This window comes from Haliotis rubra, unplaced genomic scaffold (assembly GCF_003918875.1).
Source record: "Haliotis rubra isolate DU_JTF1 unplaced genomic scaffold, ASM391887v1 Scf956, whole genome shotgun sequence".
In the NCBI taxonomy this organism is placed as follows: domain Eukaryota; kingdom Metazoa; phylum Mollusca; class Gastropoda; order Lepetellida; family Haliotidae; genus Haliotis; species Haliotis rubra.
The window spans coordinates 225079-251273 of NW_025767697.1; the positions used below are offsets into that span (position 1 = coordinate 225079).

Sequence of the window (26195 nt, forward strand, 5' to 3'; positions counted from 1 at the left end):
TTTGCCACTGCTAAGTTTAACTGCCTAGATTATACTTCCATAGAACATTCATTGTAAACAAATTGTCTGGTCCAGACTGGATTATTTACAGACCGCCGCCATATAGCTGGAATAATGCTGGGTGCGGCATAAAGCTAAACTTACTCACTCACTCATTGTATACAAAACAGCTGGGAAATGCTGATACTGACTGGCTCATATTGAGTAATAACATCACTGTTTACCTCGTCGTGATATTTACAGGAAAATCAGGGTACAAAGTAAGGACAAAGCACTATTCGGGTTATCATACCAGGAAAGTTTATTTCCATTTCAATGTAAAGAAAAGAAACTGTATGTATTATTATTGTCCACGACTGGTGGATTATTGGCTGCACGTGCACTATATCTGAATAGCGGCACCTGATATGCATGTAGCAGCCTTCATGTTGTCAATAGGTACAGAGTTACGAATCGGAACACTATTGGCGCAACTGTGTGAATTATGTAGTTTCCCTGATAAGTATGAACATATTATGTCATTCCTGGAAAACCCTTTGTCTAAGTGTTGTACATGTTATTTTTGTTTAGACCCCGACACAAAGAATCCAGATGGCCTTACTACCAGCTTCACCATGGCTACGAACCCTGCCACCAAGGCTATGTAGTTTGGATCTTGTTTCGAAGTTCAAAACTCTGTGTATGACCAGCTACGTTTCAGCATAAAATTCTTCTTGAATCACAAATAACCAAACTTTCAAACAAATTAACCACATGACGTGATCTGTGTATTTATTACTCCCACAGAATTTCTGCATTAAGATAGAACATTTCGTCATCGTCAACAGCGACAAGCCGCATGTTTCATGTCAAAGTAACAGGACTTGTCCACATGATACTTGTTTTAATAAGACATATTTAAAATTAGCGCTCTGAGCGACTATCTGTTCTTTAAACGGTTTCTTTAGTTGAATTAGTAACTAAACGTATGGATGGTGAAAAAAGGATGAGTCATGAGTAGTGAAGCGGATAAACTAAATGCATTCGCATTTATCAAGCATGTGACTGATCAGGTGATAAATGAAACTTTAATAAAGGAAGGTAAGGACTAATTAGGATCTGAATACTGTCAAGCATAATGTGTAATATGAAACATATTTTCACCGTTTACAGCAATAGTGCACAAAGAAACGTTTAGAATATAGACTTTATAAGCACATATTCGCTAACGCCTTTTATAAAGAACGTTGATTGATTTCAACGTGACTATACAGGTATATAATGATTTATGTTACTATATCTACGACTGAGTAGCACTAACGTCTAGGTGTTAACATATGGATCATCTCCACTGACAGAGTTAGCATAGAAAGGCCCTTCACTGCTGGTTATGTGGACGTAGTTATGTTCGTCACCAGAGTCGCTTGTATTGCGTTGTATTCCATAGTAAACATTTGTTTCACCATGTCCAACGGGCGTTCCTGTTTTCGGTGAAGTGTTATTTTTCTTCCTGAATGGCTTCACCAGCATGCTGCAGTGACAACATTTGACAATATACACAATTGATAATATTATGTTCAACAGCAGAAAGTAAAGCAAAATACCATAGTGGTGTCCTAACTGCCGATTGGGCGACAGTAAACCGTATTAACAGTTACCTATTGATATGACCGTGCACATTGTCAGGAGAGATGTAAGCTCAAGCTACATTCGCTTGGTCCGTTGGGGGATGCTACGTCAAGGAGTGAGGGTCGGACGACCTAGACTTCTAACTAACAATATTGCATTCATGTTCTGGCTCACATTCATAGAATAATTATATCAACACCAGGGATATAATAATTAAAGATTTACCCAGTCCCTCTCTTCATTACAAGGCGACTCGGATTGGACAGGATAGGGCAAGCTCTTTACCAAACGTGGAACTACAACGATCGCGAAGCGAACGTTCTGCTGACTTTCGAACCTGCACCACTTTTTTAGTGCTTACGATATCTTTTCAAGGTGTTCCAGCCTGCCACGCCTAGGCACATGTCACATGTTTCTGATTCGTTTAAAGTTAACTCATTCCATGGTCTCATGTTGTACTTCGTGATCGGAGAATTACTGTAAACTACCCGTCGGTGATTCCCCGTTAACTAATAATTATGTTTTATATACCTTGATTAATTACCCAGCAGTGATAGCATCGATTCTATCACGAAATAACGGCAATTCTCAATAATGGGTTGTCATACTTTTCTTGTTTAAAAGATACGTTTATCCTTATAACAGTGGCACTGTGTTTGATATGTGTATTTAAGACAATATGAAGTACTTACAAATATATGACGAGGACTACATTGATGAGAACCAGACTACCACACACCACAGATACGGCTATCACAATATCCCAGATGTTGCCTGAAACAATAGGTTCAAAAAATAAGTGCAGTCTCGAGGACGTCAGCTTCCGCATGTTTCAGTTCTTTGCTCCTGTTTAAAATTAACGATTTGGGAGAATCTTGGATTCGTGGCCAGTGGATGTTGGCTTCGATTATCCCTGCAAAGAATATTAGTGCTATAGCCCACTCAAGTACTCTATTGCTTTCTTTCTCTGACATTGTAATACTGTGGTGGGGTTTCATCCTGTGTACCCCAAACAGTATGTATGTTAGCACAAAACGATTCTTGTTGAGAATGTTTTGGACTTATACTTCCATACAAAATATTATATTTTCCAAATAGTTAATCAACGTCATTGTTTTTCCGATTTATTAGTAGGGTTGGGTATTGCAGAGAATTTTCATGTTGCGATATATTGCGATGCGAAAGCATATATATTGCGATATGTATTGCAATATATTGCAAGAAATGTTTTGAAACACAAAACTACAAATGAACAAGTTAAAACACAACAAAATCACTATGCTTGATTTGGAAAAGAACAATATAACATCAACACAGTGGTTACTAGTTTGAACTGGTTTCTCCACTCTCAAAAAACCCCTGAGATTTAAAACATTCACATCCAAAACATTGCGAAACATTTGAAAAAACATTAAGAACACAACTTCAAACCGAACTTAACTATACTTCCAGTGTGAAAAAACGGATATATTCGAAAATTTCCGAGTGTTACGATGTTTTCCGAATGCAGGTCGAAATACCGGTTTTCGAGCAGCGTATCGCAATACGTATCGATTTCATGTCTGAATCAGTAAATATCGGTAATCCGGTTATATTGAGCAGCACTATTTATTAGTATAAAGAGATCAAGAAGTACTTCAGCTGGGTTGCAAAGTGTACTACTGGGTGCTTGATTGTGTTAACGCCTATAAGACAAAGACTGAATGTATTACAAACCATCTATTATTATATGGATACGGTGGAGCCAATTATGTCTACAACAGTGATTCAGCTGTGGTGGTTTGTACTAAAACCTTTTTGATCAGATGCAGTTCTCACTATATCGACATGAAACTACTAAACTGCCACACAACGTTTGTGTGTAATTTCAAGCAATAGACGAATATAGTGTGTACATACTGAGAAGAAATGCGTGTAATTGCGTATACTCACTTGTGTCTGTTGTTGAAAATGTTGTTGATACCATCGTTGATTTTGAAGTCCACTGTGTTGTTATATTCCCTGTCGAACGAGTAGGTTGTCCACTCGTAGATGTAACGGTCGTAAAGGATGCTGCAATTTGAGAATGTTTTATCAGATGCAGTTCCAAGGAAGATTTAAAGTACCTTAAATAATGCATTGATGATGCTCCGCAGTGAAAACATGATCAAATAGCGGTCGACCACACAAGTTAATGAACCATGCCCTACAGTGATGTTCACACTTACACAGGCAAAAACACTAAAAATACATGTATGGGGGTAAGTATCTTTGTAAGCAGCTGAAAACGTTTGAGGCATGAAGAGGTCCATACAACGCCACTATACACTCACCAATAGATGTAGAATGTGCCGCTGTTTCAGTTCTTGGTGTATCCGAAGTACTTGGACTGGATGTACACTGTGAACGTGGTGGCTGCTGTGTTGATGTAGATGTGGATGATGAATCCAGTATTTCTCCGCTGATCGTTACGTTCATTTGACCTGAATCTTTGAACAAGATATTGTTACAGCATTCACTAGGTTCTAGTTCTATGTTTATCGTTAAGAGATACGATTTCTGCATGTGGTGGGAAATTAACAAAAAATAGAGCCATGAAGGGCCATGTGTAATTCAGTTAAGGGGGAATAGGGCGCAAAATGCATTACTGTGAATACTGTATGCTAAATATGATTTTGGCATCAGTGTATTAATTGCTTGCTACCTGCAACACGTATCCATACATTTGATCCATCCTGATCATGGTTATCGTAGACTATAACTATTTCGGCAGCTAGATCCGGTAATACCCTGTTGTGCTGGTTCACGTTCACGTTTGTCCAGAGTTGTCTCCCGTCACCTAAGACGTTTAGCATCCCTGACCTCATCCGCTGTTCCATCAATGCTACTTCTATATTCTGCCCTGTGATCCTAGCAACACAGCTTCTGTTCACACCGACACTGTCAGGGAAGCCGGGAGAATGGAGGTACACCGACCCGCTTACCGTTGTTGTGACTGGACTACACATGTTCATACTTCCTGAAATACAGGTACATGGGACAAGTGTAATAATAGTTGTGTTTACTGTTTACTGTTGTTCCTTCCGATACCAAATCTATTTATCATCAAAACTAATTCCATTAGGTGTAAAATGCAAAATGCCAGTAGCAACAGCTACTCAAACAATTTTGATAAAACAAGTACGTGTTACCTTTTTCTGGACACCCCACATCAGTACTCCTCAGATGCCACGACGTCTGCATACACACGGGATAGTGAACTGATGGACGACATTTTATCCACATATATAGCATTGCATTCAAAGACTTTGTTCAAAGTGTACAAAGTGTAGAACTATCTAAGTAAAAAACAAAGACGTTAAACATATATGGGGCGTGGTGGGCGAGCTGTGTAAGGCGCCAGGCCAGTAATCGAGCGAGCTTGAGGGTGACGGGATCGAGGCCCTCCTGTGACCGGGTGTAAAACCCTGGAGTCATTTTGTGTGCAGACTCTTTCAGTGTTGTCACAGCCCCTAGTGTACAGTACACAACCCTGTGCTCGTAAAGAACCCACGAGATCCGTTGGTAGATGACCAGTTGGTCCCCCATGAATACGTGCAAACCCACCTAGTTGCGGGTACAGCAAGGTGCAGTAAACTTGGACAAAATACTGTGACTATGTGTGTCCCAGTCCACCCAGCTGTGAATGGGTACCTCGTAAGGATGGGAAAGCCATATTAACTCGGTGCGCCTAGTGGCTGCAAGAGCTGTATGATCCCCAGGGAGCTGAGATTGATAATACGACGTGCCGTTGAGATTGAATGCCAGTGATCGAGGGAGAAAAACAAAGCGCTTTTGAGCAGCTGAGCTGGATATCGGCGCTGTACATATGTTAGTATAATAGCAAATATATATATATATCGTTTATTCTTTTGTAAACTGATAACTGCCACATTGAGCTTATGGTGAAACTTCGTTCAACCAACGTAAAATTCGACCTAATACGATTGCTTTGATTATTCGAGGACATTGTCTCTGAAACCACCTAGCTCACGTTGCGCCAGTTAGCAAACCGATATGCAGCAACTCATTTGAGCCAAACTCATTTGACTTAACATTAGAATAATGAGTATTTTGAAGTGAATATAGAGTTGTGCCATTCTTGTTGATACATATCAGTGAGTATTCTCTTCATTTGAACAATAAAACAGATTCATTGCCCACAATCATGAGATATGCATACATGAGAAAATCCAGATTTAAATAACCACCATCTTACATCTGATTCCCAAGTATGTTTGCCATTCGTGTTTAGATCTTGTAAAAAAGAGATAATAACTATCCCTTTATACCGATGTGAACAAGACCGGCAATATTGCGGTTCCTTTTCCATATTGGCTTTTAGATGGGTACCAGGTTGTATTTACTGTACATGTATGTGTTCAGGAATGAGTTATCTGTTAATCTTTGCCCAAACGAATGTTTGACCAAAAGCATTTAATGAAATAAATTGACCTTTATGCCGATGTAAACAAAACCGACGACATGGCGGTTCCTATTCCCTGACTTTTAGCGGGGTAAATATGTGTATGTACTTCCAGTAGTGTGCAGATGCATGAGGCGCAATGCTACCATCAACGGGGAAGGGGAAAAGTGTCACAACCTGTAAGATTTAAGATTTGTCATAGTCGGCGACCATTCTGGGATGGACTTTGAATTTTGGCAGTCTTGGATTTTTCGGAAAATAGGCCCGTCTTGGCATACAACAAAAATATGTTTTATTGCGATGTCTCAGCATGTAAAGGTTTTTCATTTCCAGCGTGGGTAAGCATAAGTGTTAGAATTGGAAATCTTTGATTTTTGGTGGCCATCTTGGACGCCATCTTGGTCGGAAAATGGGCCCATAACATCGGGCACCACCACAAAAATATGTTTTATCATGATATTTCCCAGCACTTTGCAAAGTTTCATGCTTTAGTCCTACAGGTATATATATTTTCACCCTTGCCACCTGCACTAAACCACTTAATGTGACAATCGCAAACCTTGATCGAAAACGCAATGTACCATGATTCGTAATATGTAACATAATGCATAAAAATGACAACTGGGTTTAAATATTGACGCCTACATGTAGGCATAAATGAATCACTGACTGGCATTATTTAAAGCGTTCCTTGTTGATAATGTCAGTTTGAGATAGTACTAAGTATGCGTAAGATCACGAGGACCTGATGTTTAATCGCTGAAATGGTTAGTTCGACCTCGAGTCTCTCAGTCATGCGAGATCCAGGTTAAATATATTCTTTGAGTCTTGCACACGTGCACCTTGTTCTTTGGCGCCTCGACTTATGAAATGCATGTGCATGTTCCAAGGCAAGTATGTATTCCATCTAGGACCAGCTCGAGCATATTGTGTACCGTCATAATCGCACCTTTTTGCTTTTTATGAGATAACAGCGCCCTCAGCGAGTGGATGTTTTCTAAATGTTCGTGTCTTTGAACGAAAAGCTGACAGCTCAAACATATGCAGAAAATAACATGAAACGTAAAAAAATAAAACAAAGGTATCACCGTGTATAAATAGATAAATTATCTGTAAATAAATATTTACTGGTTACTTTTTATAAAGATATTTTCATGTCGCCGTGACCGAAGATAACATTCATAAGCCCGCTGGCGACACACATTTTTCATTGAAAAAGTGTATGAGCAATGTAGTTCGAAGGGGGTAAAGATATTCCTCCATTACTACGTTGTGTTTTGCTGACAGTCCAGTCAGTTAATGCCCGTTCAACGACAGAACTCAGCTTTGATACAGTAGTACTTTACTTCAGCACTGAGCAGCATCAGTGATGTTCCAGTTGTTATCGGGCTGTGCATCAGCATGTACTTATTAATCATTTATGAAGTTCGGGTAAATATTTACAATGATATGTGTTTGTATTATTGAATCTGTAACTGACATTTAAAAAAAATCGATGTTTATGCATCTACTAAACTTTGTCTCATAATATGGGAATACTAAACTGATGACTTACCTTTTATACAGTTATTGTCTACTTCCAGCAGTAGCATTGGTCACATTGCAGTGGTCAATACTAGTAGGCTGTACACTTATGGCTTCCAAGACATGACTGTATTTCAAAACATTTGATGATCTTGCTTGTTTGCAAGTGCCTTTGTTTCCAACTTGATGAATAATAATTCTATTCTAACCCGGATCTTCACGGATCCGATGAGCTTTTAACACGGATCATTATGTATATGATGAAGACAGTACGACATTACTTGAGCGATGTTGTTTTGTAATGTCACGAAGCACAACAAGAGAATGGTCAGTTATTTAAACAAGATTCCGAAGCATGGTACTATATACAGGTATCACCTGTCAGCCCGTCAGTGTGTATTAATGAACTTCGTAACAAAAACATTCAAAATAGGCATGTCGTAATCTCTGACAAGCGAATTGCGAATAATTTACAATTATGAATTTCAGTCTGTAAGCCATAAAACAATGGCTCCATCGGATTTGATCAATGTTTCAATCAGTCGAACAATTGTTAACATACGGCTGACAGAGACAGATAGTACGTTTCTAGATTATATAACATCTACAATTGACGCATTCACTTATATCTGTTTCAGAGTTTGACAGCCAATAATATCTCAAGCCTGACAGCGCGCCCGTAAAATATTTCTTAAATGGGGAAATTGTTAGTAAATAAATATTTCTGGTTACTTTCATAAAGTTTTGCTCATGTCGCCGAAGATAACATTCGTAAGCCCACTGGCGACACACGTTTTTCGCTAAGAGATTGCACTTGATGGGGGAAGACATACCGTCATTCCTACGTCGTGTCTTACTGACAGTCAGGTAATGCCCCGTCAACGACCAAAGTTACCCTTGATATAGTAGTTCTTTACTTCAGCACTGAGCAGCATCGGTAATACTGCTGTTGATATCTGGTTGTGCATTCAACATCTACACATTCGTTTATGACGTTTATGGTAAATATTTACAATAATATGTCTATAATGGACTCGGTGGCTGATATTAGAGAAATCAATGTTTATGTAGGTCTTCTACAGGTTTGTCCAATGAGCCCCTTTGATACAGGTATACCATATTGAAGTCTCACCTTTGATACAGTTGTACTTTACTTCAGCAATGAGTAGCATCGGTAATACTGCTGTTGATATCTGGTTGTGCATTCAACATCTACACATTCGTTTGTGACGTTTGTGGTAAATATTTACAATAATATGTCTATAATGGACTCGGTGGCTGATATTAGATAAATCAATGTTTATGTAGATCTTCTACAGGTTTTTGTCCAATGAGCCCCTTTGATACAGGTATACCATATTGAAGTCTCACCTTTGATACAGTTGTACTTTACTTCAGCAGCAGCATCGGTAATATTGCAGTTGTTGATGGTCTGTACATACATGGCTTCACGACATGACTGTTTCCCATTACAGTTGACAACCAGGCCATGTTGGCTGCTGCCTAGGACTTTACTACACGACTCAGCAGATGCCAGACGACATGTCACTGCATCTCCATCCCCATACGCCTCGTACTCGACATGTATCCATTCATCGACTGAAGCTGTACTGTAAAGACGTTCGACAAACCCTCTATACATCTGTTTCTCGTTCTGGTGTCACCTTTGAATATGAAATGAATCGTTCAGTCAAACACACTTGGCATGATATAACCTAAGATATTACTCTTAGATTTTATACAATCGCAGGTGAAACCCTATTACGTTTGATGAGATAAAGAAATAATCTCTGGAAATGACTCGCGCATTAACATTATGCAAACGTAATTCTACATTACTGAGGTAAGACATTACTTCTAACGTGAATCAGATACAGTTGAAAAAGTAAATCCCTAATTTTGTCAGAAAATATATAACGTTCGACATGGTGACTTAATACATACACTATTTCAGAATGTTATATCGTGTGTATCTTGTGTACTCACCATATGCAGACATGATGTAATACCCATAAGCTGTGAACACTGTCCCAACAAATATTCGTCTGATATTCATGGCTCTTTTAGCGTCCTCGAAGTCTACACATCCAGTTCCAAATGTTACATTATTCCATACATCTGTTCTTGTTTCAGTAACTTGTTTCTCTGATCTGAAAGTCACACATTCGTGCAAATACTGCACATAACATTGTCAACTGATATTTCCAGGAGTAACATAAACAAGAGTTTGATGGACAAGGATGTGAAATTGCCTCCATATGTAATTTCAGAGCAGTCATGGGTACCTGTATATGCAATCCTAGTTGCATACAATGCGTGCGCCCGACGAGGCCGCTAGACAGGAAAGTGAAATATATTCATTGAAAACGTTCCATTGATCGAAGGTTTGTTAACCACTACCACAGGAAAGTCTGAAAGAGGGTGGGCAGTAAAACTGGAGTGTTTTGGGCGAGTAATGCTTGAGGGGTGGTGAGGTATGCTGGATAGGTGGGGAGTAATGCCATAGGTAGCTGTAAATTCAATACTAGTTGCATGTAATCCATGCAACCCAAGGAGGCAATTAGACAGGGAAGTGAAAATATATTCGTTAAAAATATCTGCTATATATGCATACGTTCCGTGGATTGCTGTTTGTCATGCGCTAGTCTGTTACCCAAGGGAGACAATTCCGGTCATACTTTACAAATATGACACCCAGTGTTGTCTCCCCTTGAGCCTGAATAAGTTCCAAACACTCATATGATGTGGTAACTGTACATGAACTGGTAAGCAGATTTCTCAATGATTTCTTATCAAAGTGTCCATTAATAGGTGTGATTCGCATACAAATGACTGGTTACCCTTTGGAAAGAAAGTTCATTACATTCAAACAGTCCTGAATCATTTTTTATAAATGCCAATAAGAAAACCTATTGAAGACAAACTGTTTCTGGAATACATGCGTAGTTAAAGACCGCACTGTGTGAATGCTTAGATGTCACCCAATGAACATGCGTCGCCATTTCTTAACACAATGATTATTACCGAAGATCTGAATTAATTTACATAAACATTTAGCGTTGTTGTGTTTTTCCCTAAACGCAAACAAACATTATAGAGCGTATATAACTTTCAAATTGCAGTAAAGGTTCTGTGTTGAAGTTCTTTCTTTTTCTGCAATGTACTAATGCATCAGGTGCTTGGGAAATGGACTTTGTTCTGATATGAAATTTCCTAAAATAAAAATTCTATATAAGACGCATTCTTATTTCTATACAACAAATAAACGTACAGGGGAAAAGCAAATATTTATTTCTCTGCACAATGTACAATATCCCCATACACGTAATCAGTTTTTTTTGTTTGGTGAGAGTATACAATAACCTAAGTAATGATTAAGAGAAAATAAGTATGTTAATTTTAAGTCAGCGAATATATATTAAAAGTGCGTGCGTAATATTCCTGCATTTTCATCATTGGCAGCAAGATTACTCATCATTACTGCGAGAATCAGTTAGTTAGTTATGAAGGTTGTCCGAGAATATTAGCTACTTCCAGCCGAAGCCATGGTTGCTCTATAACTGTACGGGTGTTGCGATGTTTCGGCTGCTGGTTCCTCCTCAGCTTCGACTGAAGCCAAATATTATGGCTACTGGTTTGTCTTCCGGCCTGTATGCTAAGATCAGAAAAGCATTAAAAGATCAGTAAAATGTATGTGTAACAAACTGCTGAAGGCTTGTGACGAAGGGCCAGAATCCACTGATCATCAGTCTGCAGAATAGCCCGTTAAGCTAACAATGCTTTTCTTTATTTGTCTGCACAATACAGGTTTTTGCGGTTTCACCCGTTCATGTTGTAAGCATCTATGAACAATAACACAATAACTGGACACGTTGTGTCATTACTGAAATACAGAACTGTTAAACCCACTTCATTTGATGCAGGAAAAACAATCATACCTACACTCACAGAAGGAGATATCTCTCCTTCAGAATGTCCTGGCATAAACAAGACATAATTATATTAATACCGAGTGAATACAGCCTTATATGGGCATAAAGGATACATAAGACAGTTTTTAACAATGACACATGCAATTTCCATACAAGGTTTTCAAGTGATATATTTGTGTACTATATTTGAGTACTATATATATCCTTTGGTATAGCTATTTATCGATTGCAAATATTCATAAGGTTTATGCCGCAGATAATATGTTTACATGTAATGCCTGACATCTGTGCCTGGGAGGTCATCGACAGAGAATCAGGAACATAATCAACTGTTATGAGCGTACAAGGTTTACACGAAACTGTGGTAGAGGTCATTAGACATCATGTCAACCTCCTCCTTAGCTGACCCTGCTGTATTGATATCTTGGGTAGCTGAAACAGACACTTCCTCAAATTCACCATTTTGATCTGCTACTGTAGTGTCATATCCAGAACTCTCATATATATCATTGTCCACCATCCCTTCAATAGTACTGACGCTGACATCTTCTTCTCCATGAAACAAGTCATCCTCTGGCGCGCTTTCTTCATCCTGGTTGCCGTCATCGGTACTGACATCATGGTTCTTTGTAGTAGGAGGTCCCCCACAGTACACATCGTTTTCGATCATGTGACACGTGGATTTTGTAGTGTTTCCACGATCAAACAGAAACATGTCCACCGATTCAACTTGATCAGTGTCAGCTTTCAGGTCACCTGTTTCAGGTGATTCAGTGTCCTCGACATGTTTATCTTCATTTGAACCAGTCAGGCTATCTGGTGACGGAGTACATCTCGGATGCTTGATCGTAAATGTGTTGTTTTCATTCATGTTTATTCTAGAGCTACGTGGCAATACTACAGAGTATCTGTCCTGTACTCGGAGGGCCCTGGTTTCTTCTTTGCCTCTTGAGTCTGTATTTAATGACATATCCCCATTTCCAGACATTAATGCTGGATCTATGATGAAATAATGTTGGCTGCCATCATGCTTTCGTAAACCATTAGGTGTCCTATTGTGGGGAGAGTGGAGCTCCAGAGGTCTGTCAATGCCACCGTTGTGAGGAGAAGCTGCAGAACGGTTAGCTTTATCATTTTTACACCTGCAACACAATAGCACGTAATGAATATTCTGTATTCTAACTATTCCAATGAATGTTCGCGATCATGTCAATGTAGATTGAGTAACGAGAGTAATAGATGGGTGGGGAGTAATAATGGAGCGAAGAGGAGTATTGCGGGAAGGGTGATGAATAATGCTGGATGGATGTGAAGTAATCCGGAATGGGGTGGGGAGTAACTTTTGAGAGGTTGAAAGTAATATTTGAGGGGTGGGGAAACGAGTGTTGTGGATGAAACCTCAACGTCATATTTGGCTTAATAGTGGTCATGATGTTCTAAACATTTATCATGCCTAGACGTTGGTGAGGGGATGTGTGATTTTTATAGAGTAGCATGTAGAATGTGCAATGGCATTTACAAAATTGCTGACATGTACCTGTGTTTAATATTTTGATTACCCCCACCCCCACCACCCCAGAGCAAAATGGGTGACCTCTTAAAGTCATCATCATCATCCCTGTCAACCACTGTTGAATAAAGCCTGAATGGTATACAACGGTTGAGTAACAATCATTAATGTCCAATATACTCAATGACCAAAAAGACAAAACAGTAATGGGAGTTATAAGAATGGATCACTGGTGATTAAAAAGCAAATCCGACTGAAACTGACATGTAAGTTTAAAATGATTCATTTGAGACATTTTTTTAGCAAATCTCTGCCTATTCAGCACATAACAAGAGCAGGTCATCAGTACCATAATTCCTTTTTCTTAACCCTAACCCTAATACTGTATTGTAAATTAGACATTGCTGGTATGTGAAAATAAATAGATTTGGTGGAGAAATATCTTTCGTTTTAGAGAAAATGCATAGATTCCAACAAAGGTTAAAAGTGCATTGTAATAGAATGTTTGTACTCAATATACACATTCTACAAGCACTTCGGTTAACTATAATACTAGTACATGTACGATATTCATTGGTTCAGATTGGAATAAATCCATCTTCATCAGAAGCATCTGGAGTCTGCGGAATATGAGTTGTCATTCCAACTGTCATGTTTTCTGTGATAATGAAAAAGGGCAAGACGTTGTTACAATATATCAGGAAATTAGTGTCTGTATTGTTTAAGTTTCTCAAAATAAGAGCAGCATGTGTCAATCATGGAGAACTCTTCAGATGGCAAAGGATTGCCACATTGACGCATGAAACACCTTGATATGTGCCCATCAAACTTATATTAATCTCTAAAACCTTTGCAAAAGTTACTTTGATACACATGTAAATGGCATTACTGTATTTACCTGCAACAGGAGTGGTGATGAGAGCAATTTTCATTGTAGCAGCTGCTGTCTTCGATGTCACCTCAACCGTGGCTGTGGTAGTGACTGATACTGTATCTGTAGCTAAAACAATGTAGTACTTACTGTCACGCAAAATAAGACATTACATACACTGATCTGGAACTGGATCTAGATGCGAAAATACTCCCCTTCAAACAATGTGTGTGTCCGTCTGTCTGTCTGTCTGCGTGTCTGTGTGTACCTATGTGTGTGTGTGTGTGTGTGTGTGTGTGTGTGTGTGTGTGTGTGTGTGTGTGTGTGTGTGTGTGTGTGTGTGTGTGTGTGTGTGTGTGTGTGTGTGTGTGTGTGTGTGTGTGTGTGTGTGTGTGTGTGTGTGTGTTGTTTTACATCATCAAAATATAAATGCGGATGCCAGTCGTGCATCTTCATGGTTATTTTACAGAATCAGGACAGTATGGAGGGTTTCCTTTATTTTCGGTCATTAACAAACATCGCCATGTGTTAGTGTGTGAGTAAGTGGCGTTTCAGCAGTTATAACATAGCATATGTCCTTTTGAGCGAAGTCAGTCAGGACAGGAAGCAGGTAAAGAATTGGCATTTGATGGTAGGTACGCTCTTAATCAAAATTAAATCATGATGTGGCGAACAAGTATTTTCCGAGTCATGTCACGTGATTAAAACTTTTCCTGTGTTCCTTTATTTGTTTCTGTAATTTGTTTCTGTATATATACTACCCATCCAAAGTTTAGACTCACTAGTGTAAATGTAGCCACTTACTGTTCCAAACTAGATCTTGCAAAATATTCCATACTGTTTGTAGGTACTGGTTACACATGAACTGATGTATTGTAAAAAGAATTCGTATCATTGAAAAGATTATTGTCATACGTTCAATAAATGATAAAGATCAGTGAAAACTTTACACCAAAACGCAGCTGTTCACATTCACGATATTTGAACATGCTTTTCAGCAATTGGAAGCATTTGAATTACATGTACATCGTAGATGAATTTCTCCACCAACTTGGGGGTACCAACTGCAACATTATATGTATATATAAATAAAAGTATATAAGTGAGTCGAAATGTTTGATTGGTAGCATACATTTACATGAAATAAGAACGATCTGTGACATAAAACAACAGAGATGCAGCTTAAAATTAAATGAAAACAGAATTATACTTACTAACAACACTTATCCACACGTTTGATCTATCATTGCCTCCGTCGTAAGGTATTGCAACTTCTGAATACTGTTCTCTCAGTTTTCTGTTGTATAGTTTTGTGTTCACATTTGACCATTGTTTATTGCCGTTGCCTGAAATGATCAAGTTTCCCCCATTCAAACGCTGCTCAACCAGTGTCACTTGGATACCCTTGCCAGTGATCGTCACCACAAAGCTTTTATTCAGCCCAACACTGTACAGGGTAGCCTGGGGGTGGAGGTACACAGACTCGTCTGCTGCTGCGATGATGGTGTCCTGAGCCGCAGATCCGTCCATACGATCTGCACGCATAAGATAAGCTGAAGAACATCCCTTTTGTTAAAAGTTGATTTACGACGCTGTCGATATGTTGACATAACTATTTTAAAACTATAACAGCACGTACTAATGCTCGTGTTTGCTTCCACTGGGTTTAGGATTTGCTGAATTGTTCGGACTTAATCATTTGGATTTCTTCCTTATTTAAGGGAATGTGTAGGAGAAGGGTCGAATTAACTAGAGGGGGATATTGCACGAAAGATACAACCTGAATTTGAGGATCATGTAGAAGTGTTACATAAATCGAGGGTAGCAAAAGATGATCATAATGTATTGAAATATCCTTTTGGATTATGTCATTGTAAAAGAGTGATATAGATATAGATATATATATGTGTATATATATATATATATATATATATATATATATATATATATATATTATTTCAATAATAAAATGATATATCACATTATGAAATTAGGTTATATGGTGAGTAAATAGATAGATGTCGTGGTTACTTTTCATTCATTTAGACCATCCAGGTGAATAGTTGTGTATGTGCACGTGTTTCTGACGGGGTGCACCACAGGTGAGTGGTATAGGTTCAGCTTTTTATGAACATCTTGTATCATACGTTTTAACTATATGATGGTGATCTTTAATCAGTTATTCAAGATCGTACAATTATGCACAGGGTTATAGTGTCCACAATTAACATTTGTTGTTACAATTACCACACTGTTCAAGCATAAACTAGTTTACCTACCTGCATTTATCGACTCATACACGCGGCGCGTACTAGATTTCTGTTTCATATTCTATCGCATGATTGACATAAATTAATCAAAGGTCATAATTTGTATATTTAACAGGTGTGTATCCCTAATATCAATGATATGACTTTTTGTATCGGTTGTAAGTCCCATCGGTCTAAGTAATGCCTTACATCAAATGATGTGTCTTGGTTCCTCCTGTCGCAAATTAGATGTACATACGTAAGTTTTATTATCTTAAAGCTATTCTGTCTCTAACACAAATCCCATCCCCACCCCTTTCAGCATATCAGTTGGTCAGTCCCTAATGTGAAATCACACTAATTGCGTGGTAAATATAATTTGTAATTTAACGAAAAAGTACGGTCCATTGAATGTGATGTCTAAACGTATTGTTCGTGATCATTCTTCATGCGGATTTATTTTGTAGATGTTTTGTGTATCTATTCACTTGTAACAGTCTTTGGAGTAGTCAGCGCCGTGGTTGACTTGTATCTTGTTGAATTGTATCTCGTCGAGATTTGTGGCGTACTGTTCCTTTGAGACGAAATGTACTGTTGAACGACAATTCCTTGAAACATGATTCGAAAGGTTTACGATATACACATGAAAAAGACATATGTTGACATATGGTGTTGTTCTTAATACTGTGACAAGATTTTGTGAACGGTTCAAACGACATTCATTACTGTAAACTGTTGAGTTTAATTACGCCGCCCGTACATCACAATGTTCGGTATTATATATATTACTGTTCATAAGACCATCTGACTACGTTGTCACATAGTTTCAGAATCTTTCATAAATTATTGGATAGTGTGTCGGAAGCTCACAGATAGTGGACATAACTTTCCGCAGGCTAAACTTGTCTATATAAACGATGAGAACTGGGTTAATGAAATTGACTTTATATTTCAGATTCTAAGTGCTCTACTTTCTTGTAAACTACGCATGGATGCAAAGCATTCTCAGAACTCTTAGAATATGACCTGCACAACTAGTTAGTAAATCAAGTTCACACGTTGTATCATCGTGCCAAATTTTAAACTCGCGATCCTTTGTATTTATAATGGTCTGCTATCACAAGAATATATTGTAATTGCTACTAATTCTTCGTTAAAAGCAACTCAGTATATTTCAGTATTTTTCTGTATTCGTTCTTGCTAGTTTTTCAGTCCTATATTTGTTGGTTTGTTTTTATAAACAAAAACCTTGTACGCAATGAATGCATGCACATGAATCTCGTCTGGTCGAAAGTAGTGTGAACCAACAAACAACGCGGAAATATACTGAGTCAAAAAAGAAACTTCACATTCTTTCTTCAGGGCACTATAAAAGAACAAGAAATGGTAAGATGGTTAAATTGTTATTATTTCAATGCTGAGATCTGTGTGATGTACTCGATACACTGACAGTGCCATAATCAGTTCCATTAGGCTACACCGCCGTTCCAAAACATGGGTATACAGAATGTCAAGTCACAAGAATAAAAATTCGAAATTTCTCAGTTCAATATCGTGTATGGCCGCCCCGCGCATTCATTCACCACTGCCAAACACCGTCTCCTCATCGACTGCCTGATGCTTGTGAACACGTGGTTGGGGATTCTGCGCCATTGCTTTTGCAAGGCAGCGCCAAGTTCCTGCAAATTCTGAGGTTGGTTCCTAAGACCACGAAGCCTTCTCCCAAGTGCATCCCAAACGTGCTCTCTATTGATTAAGGTCAGGGGACCTCGATGGCCAGTCCATGACGTTGATTCCAGCGTTTTGAAGGAAATTTCGTGTCAACATCGCGGTATGCGGCCGAGCATTATCATGCTGGAACTGTAGACCTGGGCCATGAGCCGCCATGAAAGGAACGAGTTCAGGGGTGAGCACCTGGTCGCGGTAAGCAGCAGCTGTGAGGTTTCCACGGATGACCAGAAGTCGGGAACGGTTGTTCCCACAGAAAGCACCCCACACCATGCAACTTCCGCCCCGAATCTGTCGACTTCCTGTACACAACATTGGGCATACCGTTCACGACGTCGTCTCCAGACTCTATGCCTGCCGTCCGCGAATCTGAGGGTAAACCTGATTCATCGCTAAAGACGACTCGATTCCAGTCTCTCTGGGTCCATCGGAGGTGACGTTGGGCCCACAGCAGACGTTGACGTTGATGAAACGGCGTCAATATTGGCCCACGATATGGACGTCGAGAATGGAGATTGGCAGCCCGCAACCGATTTCGAATGGTCTGTGAGGACAGTCGACCTCTAAACATCTCAGCCCTGGTTCGTGTAGCCGGCAGAAATCTGTCACGTAGGTGACGTAGGACGATTTGACGGTCTTCTGCTCGTGACGTCACACGTGGACGACCCGACCTTGGGCGATCAGAAGTGGTGCCAGTTTGTTGTAGACGACCTCGCAAGTCATACACAGTACGACGGCTGCATCCCATTGCTCTTGCGACGTCAATAACTGATCTTCCCGCTTGCAACATGCCAACGGCACGTTCACGCTGCACATTTGACAATCGTGGCATTTCAAGTACCGTTAGAACTGTGGTTTAAAAGTGCTTTTTCAATTCTTGAGGCCAATGCAAACACGTGCATATGAAGAAAACTTCGATGCGAAGATCACGTGATCGACTGCACGTGCAAAACCTGATTTGGCACTAACGTCATTTGCACGACGAATGGATGGGTTTGAGTGGGTTTTGCTAACGTTTTTCTAGAGTCGAAAGATAGGGATCCCATTTCGGATACATAGATGTATCATCAGAGAAAAATTATTCATTATTTTTCAAATTACATTTTGTGAAGTTTCTTTTTTGACTCAGTTATGCAGTTCTGGTTGTATGTACTAAAGCTCTGTTCTCAAGGAACGTAAACATTGTATCGACTTTAAATTACTGATATACTACATAGCGACTGTGTATTTACATGCGATAGAAGAATATGGTGTGCACACACCGTGAAGAAATGCGTATAGTTACGTATGGTTACCTGTGTCTGTTATTAAAACGGTTGTTGATACCATCGTCGTTGATTTGGAAGGCCACCGTGTTGCTTTACTCATTGTCGAGTTAGTAGTATGTCCATGCGTAGATGTAGTGGTCGTAAAAGACGCTGCAACTAAGGATACTAGAGAAGTTATGCTAGCTTTGTTTGTTTTCTTTCATGTATTATCTTTTCGATGACATTTTTCAAATGTATTAAATAACAGGTACATCCGTGCAAGGAAAGATGTAGATACATAATTAAACCTAATTCAAAAGCATTGTTGTTGCTATGCAATGAAAAGATACCGAAACAGCATTCGACCACAATCGTTTAAAGTATCATGCACATCAATAATGTTCACACTCATACAGAAGAAACACACTACTAATACACGTATGGAGGTAAATATCCCATGTAAGCTTCTGAAAACGTTTGACGTATAATTAAGGTCATACAAAGTCAGCATACATTCACCAATTGCAGTAGACTGTGTACTTGCCGCTGTTTCAGTTGTTGTGTCCAAAGTACTTGGACCGGATGTACTCTGTGAACGTGACGGCTGCTGTATTGACGTGGGTGTGGTTGATGCATCCAGTATTTCACCGGTGACCGTTATGTTCATTCGGCCTGAATCTATGAACAAGGTTTGGTTACAGCAGTTCTAGGTCCGAGTTATGTGTTTATCTTTAAGACAATTCTAGCGTGATACAGAGTTATATGTCATGTGAACAATGTACTGAAGAATCGGTTTCAATAACAATTACAGTGAACACAGTAAATTAATTGTAGTTAGGAAGGTATCAGCTCGCATTTCTTGTTAGTTTATTAGTTAGCTAAATACATCGACTAATACTTATCATATGGGACACGCCAAAAGATTGTTTGATTAATACACACCAGCAACTTTGATCCACAGGTTTGATCCATCATGATCATGGTTATCGTAGACTATAACTATTTCGGCATCTGTTCTGTGTAATACCCTGTTGTACAGGACCATGTTCCCGTTTGTCCAGAGTTGTCTCCCGTCACAAGAGATGTTAAGCAACCCTGACTTCATCCGCTGTTCAACCAATGTTACTTGTAAAGTCTGCCCTGTGATCCTAACAACACAGCTGCTGTTCACACCGACACTGTCAGGGAAGCCGGGAGAATGGAGGTACACCGACCCGGTTACTATTGTTGTGACTGGACTACACATGTTCATACTACCTGAAACATATGACAAGTAGAACAAACGTTATGATTACTGTTTACTGTTGTTTCTTCCGATAACAAAGCTATGTATCGTTAAATGTGTATTTTTGTACGGCGGAAGTCACTCGGCTTAAACATTTCTTCGTATCGTAACTGATAAATGCTACCTTAAGCTATTGATGAAACGTTGTGACTTCATATCACAAAAGGAAACATCGACCCAACGCCAGTGAATATCCAGTTTCTCTAAAGTCACGTAACATTCCTCGTGAATGTGTCAGTTAGCATTCTCTCGATTTTTTTTGGTCAAAATCAATACCTGAGGCAAACGGAAAGCATTCAAGCGACTGATGCTCAGGTACATATGTCACTAGTTGCCATTAAAAAACAGACTGAGTGCTTAACACTTGTGGCAATAAAAGAACATTGGCATATGAACAGAGGATGACGTAAAGAAATTGTAGACACTGACAAAATACCAACAAACTTGTATACTATTTATTATTGTGTCAATCGAAATTTATAATCAGAGCTATTTGGTTTATCAGATGAACATGATGTTAAATGTAAGATTATATGTATGGCATAAATATCGTTTAATCTTATAAAACACTCGTGAAGATCTGGATTAGAATGGGGTCTTTAGCAACCCATGCTTGTCGTACGAAAAGTACTATGTGTCTCTATCAATCTTATGGGAACTAATGATTTGACTGAATGAAACATCGATCGAATTGTGCGAACTGATGTCGAGAAATAGGGATGAGTATGTGGATACTTGTTTTGCCTCCAGCCTGAAGTGTTAACGCACATACGTAATATATTTCGGAGACAGGATGATGATGTAATCTGAGGCGCCACACTTGTCAGAATTCGAATACCAAAATGACTTAAACTGATTTGCAGGTAGCAAAAGTAATATAAGTCCCCATAGTTCCTAGTATGGTGATCTACCTTCCGTTGTTGGCGATCTATAGCCCGTTTTTATATTGTATTGTCTTCGTAAATAAAATAGTTTTACATGTTCATGCTATTTTTTAGACTCCATCTATGATATTTTAGTTATTTTACAGTCCTTCGATGACTGATTATTTAGCAACTTTAATTTATTGTTTATGTAAAACATTTCTCATCACGATATGGCTGAAATATTGCCGATGTGACGTTAAATTCTAACTCACTCACTCACTTAAACTGATTTAATATTTTTGTTACAACCTTCATTAATACACATTGACAGGTCGACAGGTAACACCAGGTCCAGTGATAGTTCCATGTTTCAGAATCTTGTTAGATTGTAAGTGTACCATTCCTTTGTTGTCCCAAAATGCTTAGCTTTCAGTTTAGTGGTGGCTTTCACATCATATCCATAAGTGGCGACTTACGGGATCGGGTGGTCAGCCTCGCTGACTTGGTTGACACATGTCACAGTAGATTGATGCTCATTCTGTTTATCAGTGGGCTGTCTTGTCCAGACTCCATTATTTAGAGACCGCAACCACATAGCTGGGATATTTGTAGTTTTACAAACAAACAAAACTATTAAACCTTAATGTGAGTGGAATTAATATGTAAAGAATAATTATTGAGTAACATAATATATCAAAACAATTCATTCTGGGGGGATAAGGATGACGGCTGGTACAATGTTGAAGCGTAGAGCATGTCAAAGCGTCAGTCTGTGACTGGTTGATGTGAAACTGTGAATCCGAGAAAGTCAATTAGTTAAAGATCTTGTATTTATTGAATAAAATAGACATATAATTAACGACCAGACGTAAACCAAGTCTTCTTAGTCAGATCAGTACTCCTTACTTACAGACATATTTCACGGTCTGTACTGAAAGGGATGAGAGTAGAGTGAAAATATATTTCAGCTGCGGACAGAATCAAACGAGCCTTGGTCAATATTTCTGTAAGAGATTAATTAATTTTAATAAATTGTACATTTGAAGAAATATGGTATCTATTAAGTTTGACAATAAGGTTGTCATGAAAAATCTACCTTTATGTCGATGTAAACAAAACCGGCGAGATGGTATTTCCTTTTCCCTGCTGACCTTTAAATGGGGTACCTATTTGTACATACAGTCCAGTTGCTGCATCAAAGGGGAACGTGAAATGTGTCGCAACGTGTATTAACCCTTGACGTCACTGTATTGTAGCAGTAATACGTCGTCAGTAAAATAACGCTGCACTTGAGATATCTTAGGAAATACGTAGATCTACACACGTTAACTGATTGACAATTAACGCACTGACATAAAGACATTAATATTATGGTTTTCTTTTTTTGTTTGTATGGTTAAAATATTTTTAAAGTTTCGAATGAAATGTATGCTATAATTTATACAATGTCATATATACTGTATATTATGTAATGTCATGAATGTTTTGGGTTTGTTTGCTGTTTCACGTCGTATTCAGGAGTATTTTGTCTTTATAACAGCGGTCTGTAAGATTTGGACCAATTCGGGGATTGATATCATGAACCTCGATCTACGCAAATTGGATAAAATAACCCATAACAGCTGGTATGGGCTGGCGAAGACTAATTCCAACGCGGATCTACTATACCTTTGTACTTTTATCTAACACAGTGAATGATTTCATGCTTCCATAATTAAGTTTTGTATGACCGTTGCACATATCTCCCAAGTTTTTTCTATTCTAAGACTACACTGAGAATGGTTTAACATTCTTTGTACAGATCAGCAGACATCCTCAACTCAATTTTTATGATACACTTATAATGCATTTCAGTAGCAATATCACTAAATTTTGTAATTTTTGAGACTGATACATTCGTGGGTGTAATTCATCGAGTTTGTGGGAACGAGTGGTTGACAGCACGAGCAACAAGCCGTAGAGGGGCTAAACACATGTGTCATTGAATGTATTGTGATATGCTGACAAGGACAAGGGCAGCATAGGTTATGTACATTGTGTACGTCTCGGTCGAATGTCGAAAGATGTGGTGCATCAGGCATGCAGGCATATGAAATTCACGTCTCACCTTTAATACAGTTGTACTTTACTTCAGCAGCAGCAGCAGCGGTAATTTTGCAGTTGTTGATGGGCTGTACCTGCATGTCTTCACGACATGACGGCTTCCCATTACAGTTCACAACCAGGCCAGACTGGCTGCTAGCGAGGAGCTTACTACAAGCGTGGGCAGATTTCAGACGACATGTCGCTGCATCTCCATCCCCGTACACCTCTTGCACGACATGTATCCGATCATCGACAGAGCACTGAAGCTGTACTGTAAAGACTTTCGTCAAATCTTCTATACATCTGTTTCCAGACACCTTTGAATATAATGTAATATCGTTCAGTCAAACACACTTGATACCATACACTCAAAGATATTACTCCAATCGGAGGTAAAATACTGTTTGTTTGTTTGTTTTTGCTCCCTAAAACATCTTTGAGACATACATACATGTAATTCTTTGTGATATGAAACATTATTAAATCAATCAATTACAGCTGAAAACTAAATTTCCCAATAATATTTACATTTTACATTGATATACATTTATATAGCGCTAATATCCAGTCTTGAGAAGACTGCTCAAGAGCGCTGCTGAACTCCGTATGCAATACTGAACAAATGAGTTTTTAATCTGGATTTGAAAGTAGTGAATGTCTGTACTGATCGAAGAGAGAGGGGTAATTTGTTCCACAATACTGGGCCGACAACCTGAAAAGACCTTTCACCAAATGTCTTGGTCCGACTGACTACTGTCTGGCACATGTGTTGTTGTGATGACCTCAGATGGCGTGTTGGTTGATATTCTTGCACAAGGTGTGAGAGAAAAAACTGGTGCCGTGTTGTGCAAGACTTTGAACATCAATACCAATATTTTGTAATGGATACGTTTTCGGATGGGTAACCAGTGCAATGTCATCATAACTGGTGTTATATGCTCTGTACATGTCTTCTTTGTGCGTGTCACAACTCGGACAGCTGAGTTCTGGAGTCTCTGTAACTTGCTCAGAAGATATTATGGAATCCCCTGCAACAGCAGAGCATTGCAATAGTCAACCGAGATACTACATATATTTTGCATCAATGTTTGCAGCAGTTTGCTGGTTGATGTACTTCCTGATTAAGCCTATGTTGCGGATGAAATAGTAGGCATTCTTGCACATTTTATTGACGTGCTTTTCATGGCTAATAGTGTATCAAATATCACCCCAAAGACTGCGAGCATGATCAGTGGGTTCAATGATACACTCATTAATTTCAGGTAGTGTAGAAACCAACCTTTGTCGTGTTGAGCTTGAGACAGAGAATGAGCATTTCTGTTTTGTCTTGATTCAGCTTCAGGAAATGTCTGGTCATCCATTTTGGATATCAGCAATACAATTTTGAATTGCCAAACATGTCAGCATGCATCGCAGGATGACGACTTCTGCAGAGGCTTGAAACCTAGGTAGAATTGGGTATCTCTGCGTACAACCACAAGTGAAAACAAAGGTTATTGTGATCAGGCTATGTCTCAAGTGGTGATGTATAAATGACAAACAGAATCGGACCGAGAGGACTGACCTTGAGGAGGCACTCAAATTGAAGTTCTTCCTTCTCGAAATTGTTCCATTAATACACACTGAGCTGATCTCGGTTTTGATAAGTACGACCTGATCCACACTTTAACACTAGACCAGTGATCCTGATCCTACGTTCAAGGATGGAGATTAAGATGCCGTGGTCTACCGATTGTCAAACGCAGCGGATAGGTCCAGTAAGACTAGGATGGCTCCTCCTGTAGAATCAACAGCACACAATAAGTCATTCTGCACACGAACAGGCGCCGTCTCGGTGCTGTGCCCTTGCTGATATGCAGATTGCATAACTTCAAACAAGCAGTTTGATTCCACGTGCTCTTTGAGTCTTGATACAACATCACGCTCCATGAGTTTTGAGAAATACGACAAGTTAGATACTGGCCTGTAGTTCTTTTTTACCTCAGAGTCAAGCTGGCTCTTCTTTATGAGAGGACTGACAAGAGCTTCCTTCATTGACAGTGGCCTAAATGAAATGTTATATTACAGTTTACATGGCGAATTCATAAAATACACCATTTAAACCGAAGCATGTCATATCTGTCAATCTGTTTACTCACCGTCTGTTGACATAATGTAACATCATACGCTATGAACATTGTACCAATAAATACACGTCTGATATTCATGGCTGTTTTAGAGTCTTCAAAGTCCACACATCAAGTTCGAAATTGTTATATCACCACATGTGCCTCTTCCTCTTTGAGTCACTTGTCTGTGTATGCCACACATTTGATCAAGTACTACCCGTGTCATTGTCAACCCATATCCTTACAAGTAACAGAACAACACAAGCTAGGGGTCGCGAGACAGGGAAGTGAAATAACCGCAATTGCTATTTCAAAATCAGCCATGGCTCGCTGTATGTGTAGACACAGTGGCAAACAATGCAGGGACATGCCACGTGACAGGGAAATGAAATAACCGCATTGATAAGAACTGCTTTATATATATCAAAGGCGAGTGGTTTGTTAACCACTACTTCGTGAGAGTGTTGGTAGAAGAGAGTGTCATGTGTTCCCCCCTGGTGGGGTGGGGTTACTGCTGAAGGGGATGGAGTTATCGTGGCGGGTGGGTGAAAGTAGTCCTGCAGGGGTGGGATGGAGTTAGTGCTGGAGGGATGGAGAGTTGTCATGGCGGGTGGGGAGTAGTCCTACAGGGGTGGGGTGGGAGTAACTGCTGGAGGGATGGAGGTTGTCATGGCGGGTGGGAAGTAGTCCTACAGGGGTGGGGTGGGAGTAACTGCGGGGGGGATGGGGAGTTGTCAT

At 39.3% G+C, this 26195-nt stretch overlaps 1 protein-coding gene across 7 annotated transcripts in view; it reads right to left on the reverse strand.

Moving 5' to 3' along the window:
- LOC124265002 (mucin-22-like) overlaps positions 1-26195 on the reverse strand; it is a 148126-nt gene that overhangs the window by 45934 nt on the left and 75997 nt on the right. Inside the window, exons 1-5 of one of the 7 annotated variants that reach the window (XM_046699789.1) lie at positions 25488-25813; positions 23492-23666; positions 17144-17149; positions 8948-9058; positions 4292-4606 (exon numbers count right to left, since the gene is read on the reverse strand). The exons of 2 other annotated variants lie outside the window; for them this stretch is intronic. In XM_046699789.1, coding sequence (XP_046555745.1) covers positions 4292-4606; positions 8948-9058; positions 17144-17149; positions 23492-23666; positions 25488-25556 — 676 coding nt within the window. In that variant the 5' untranslated portion in view covers positions 25557-25813. Of the gene's footprint in view, positions 1-4291; positions 4607-4778; positions 4846-8947; positions 9059-17143; positions 17150-20055; positions 20371-23371; positions 23667-25487; positions 25815-26195 lie in introns of those variants that run through there. 4 more of the 7 variants (XM_046699786.1, XM_046699788.1, XM_046699793.1 and 1 more) reach the window with 4 other exon arrangements.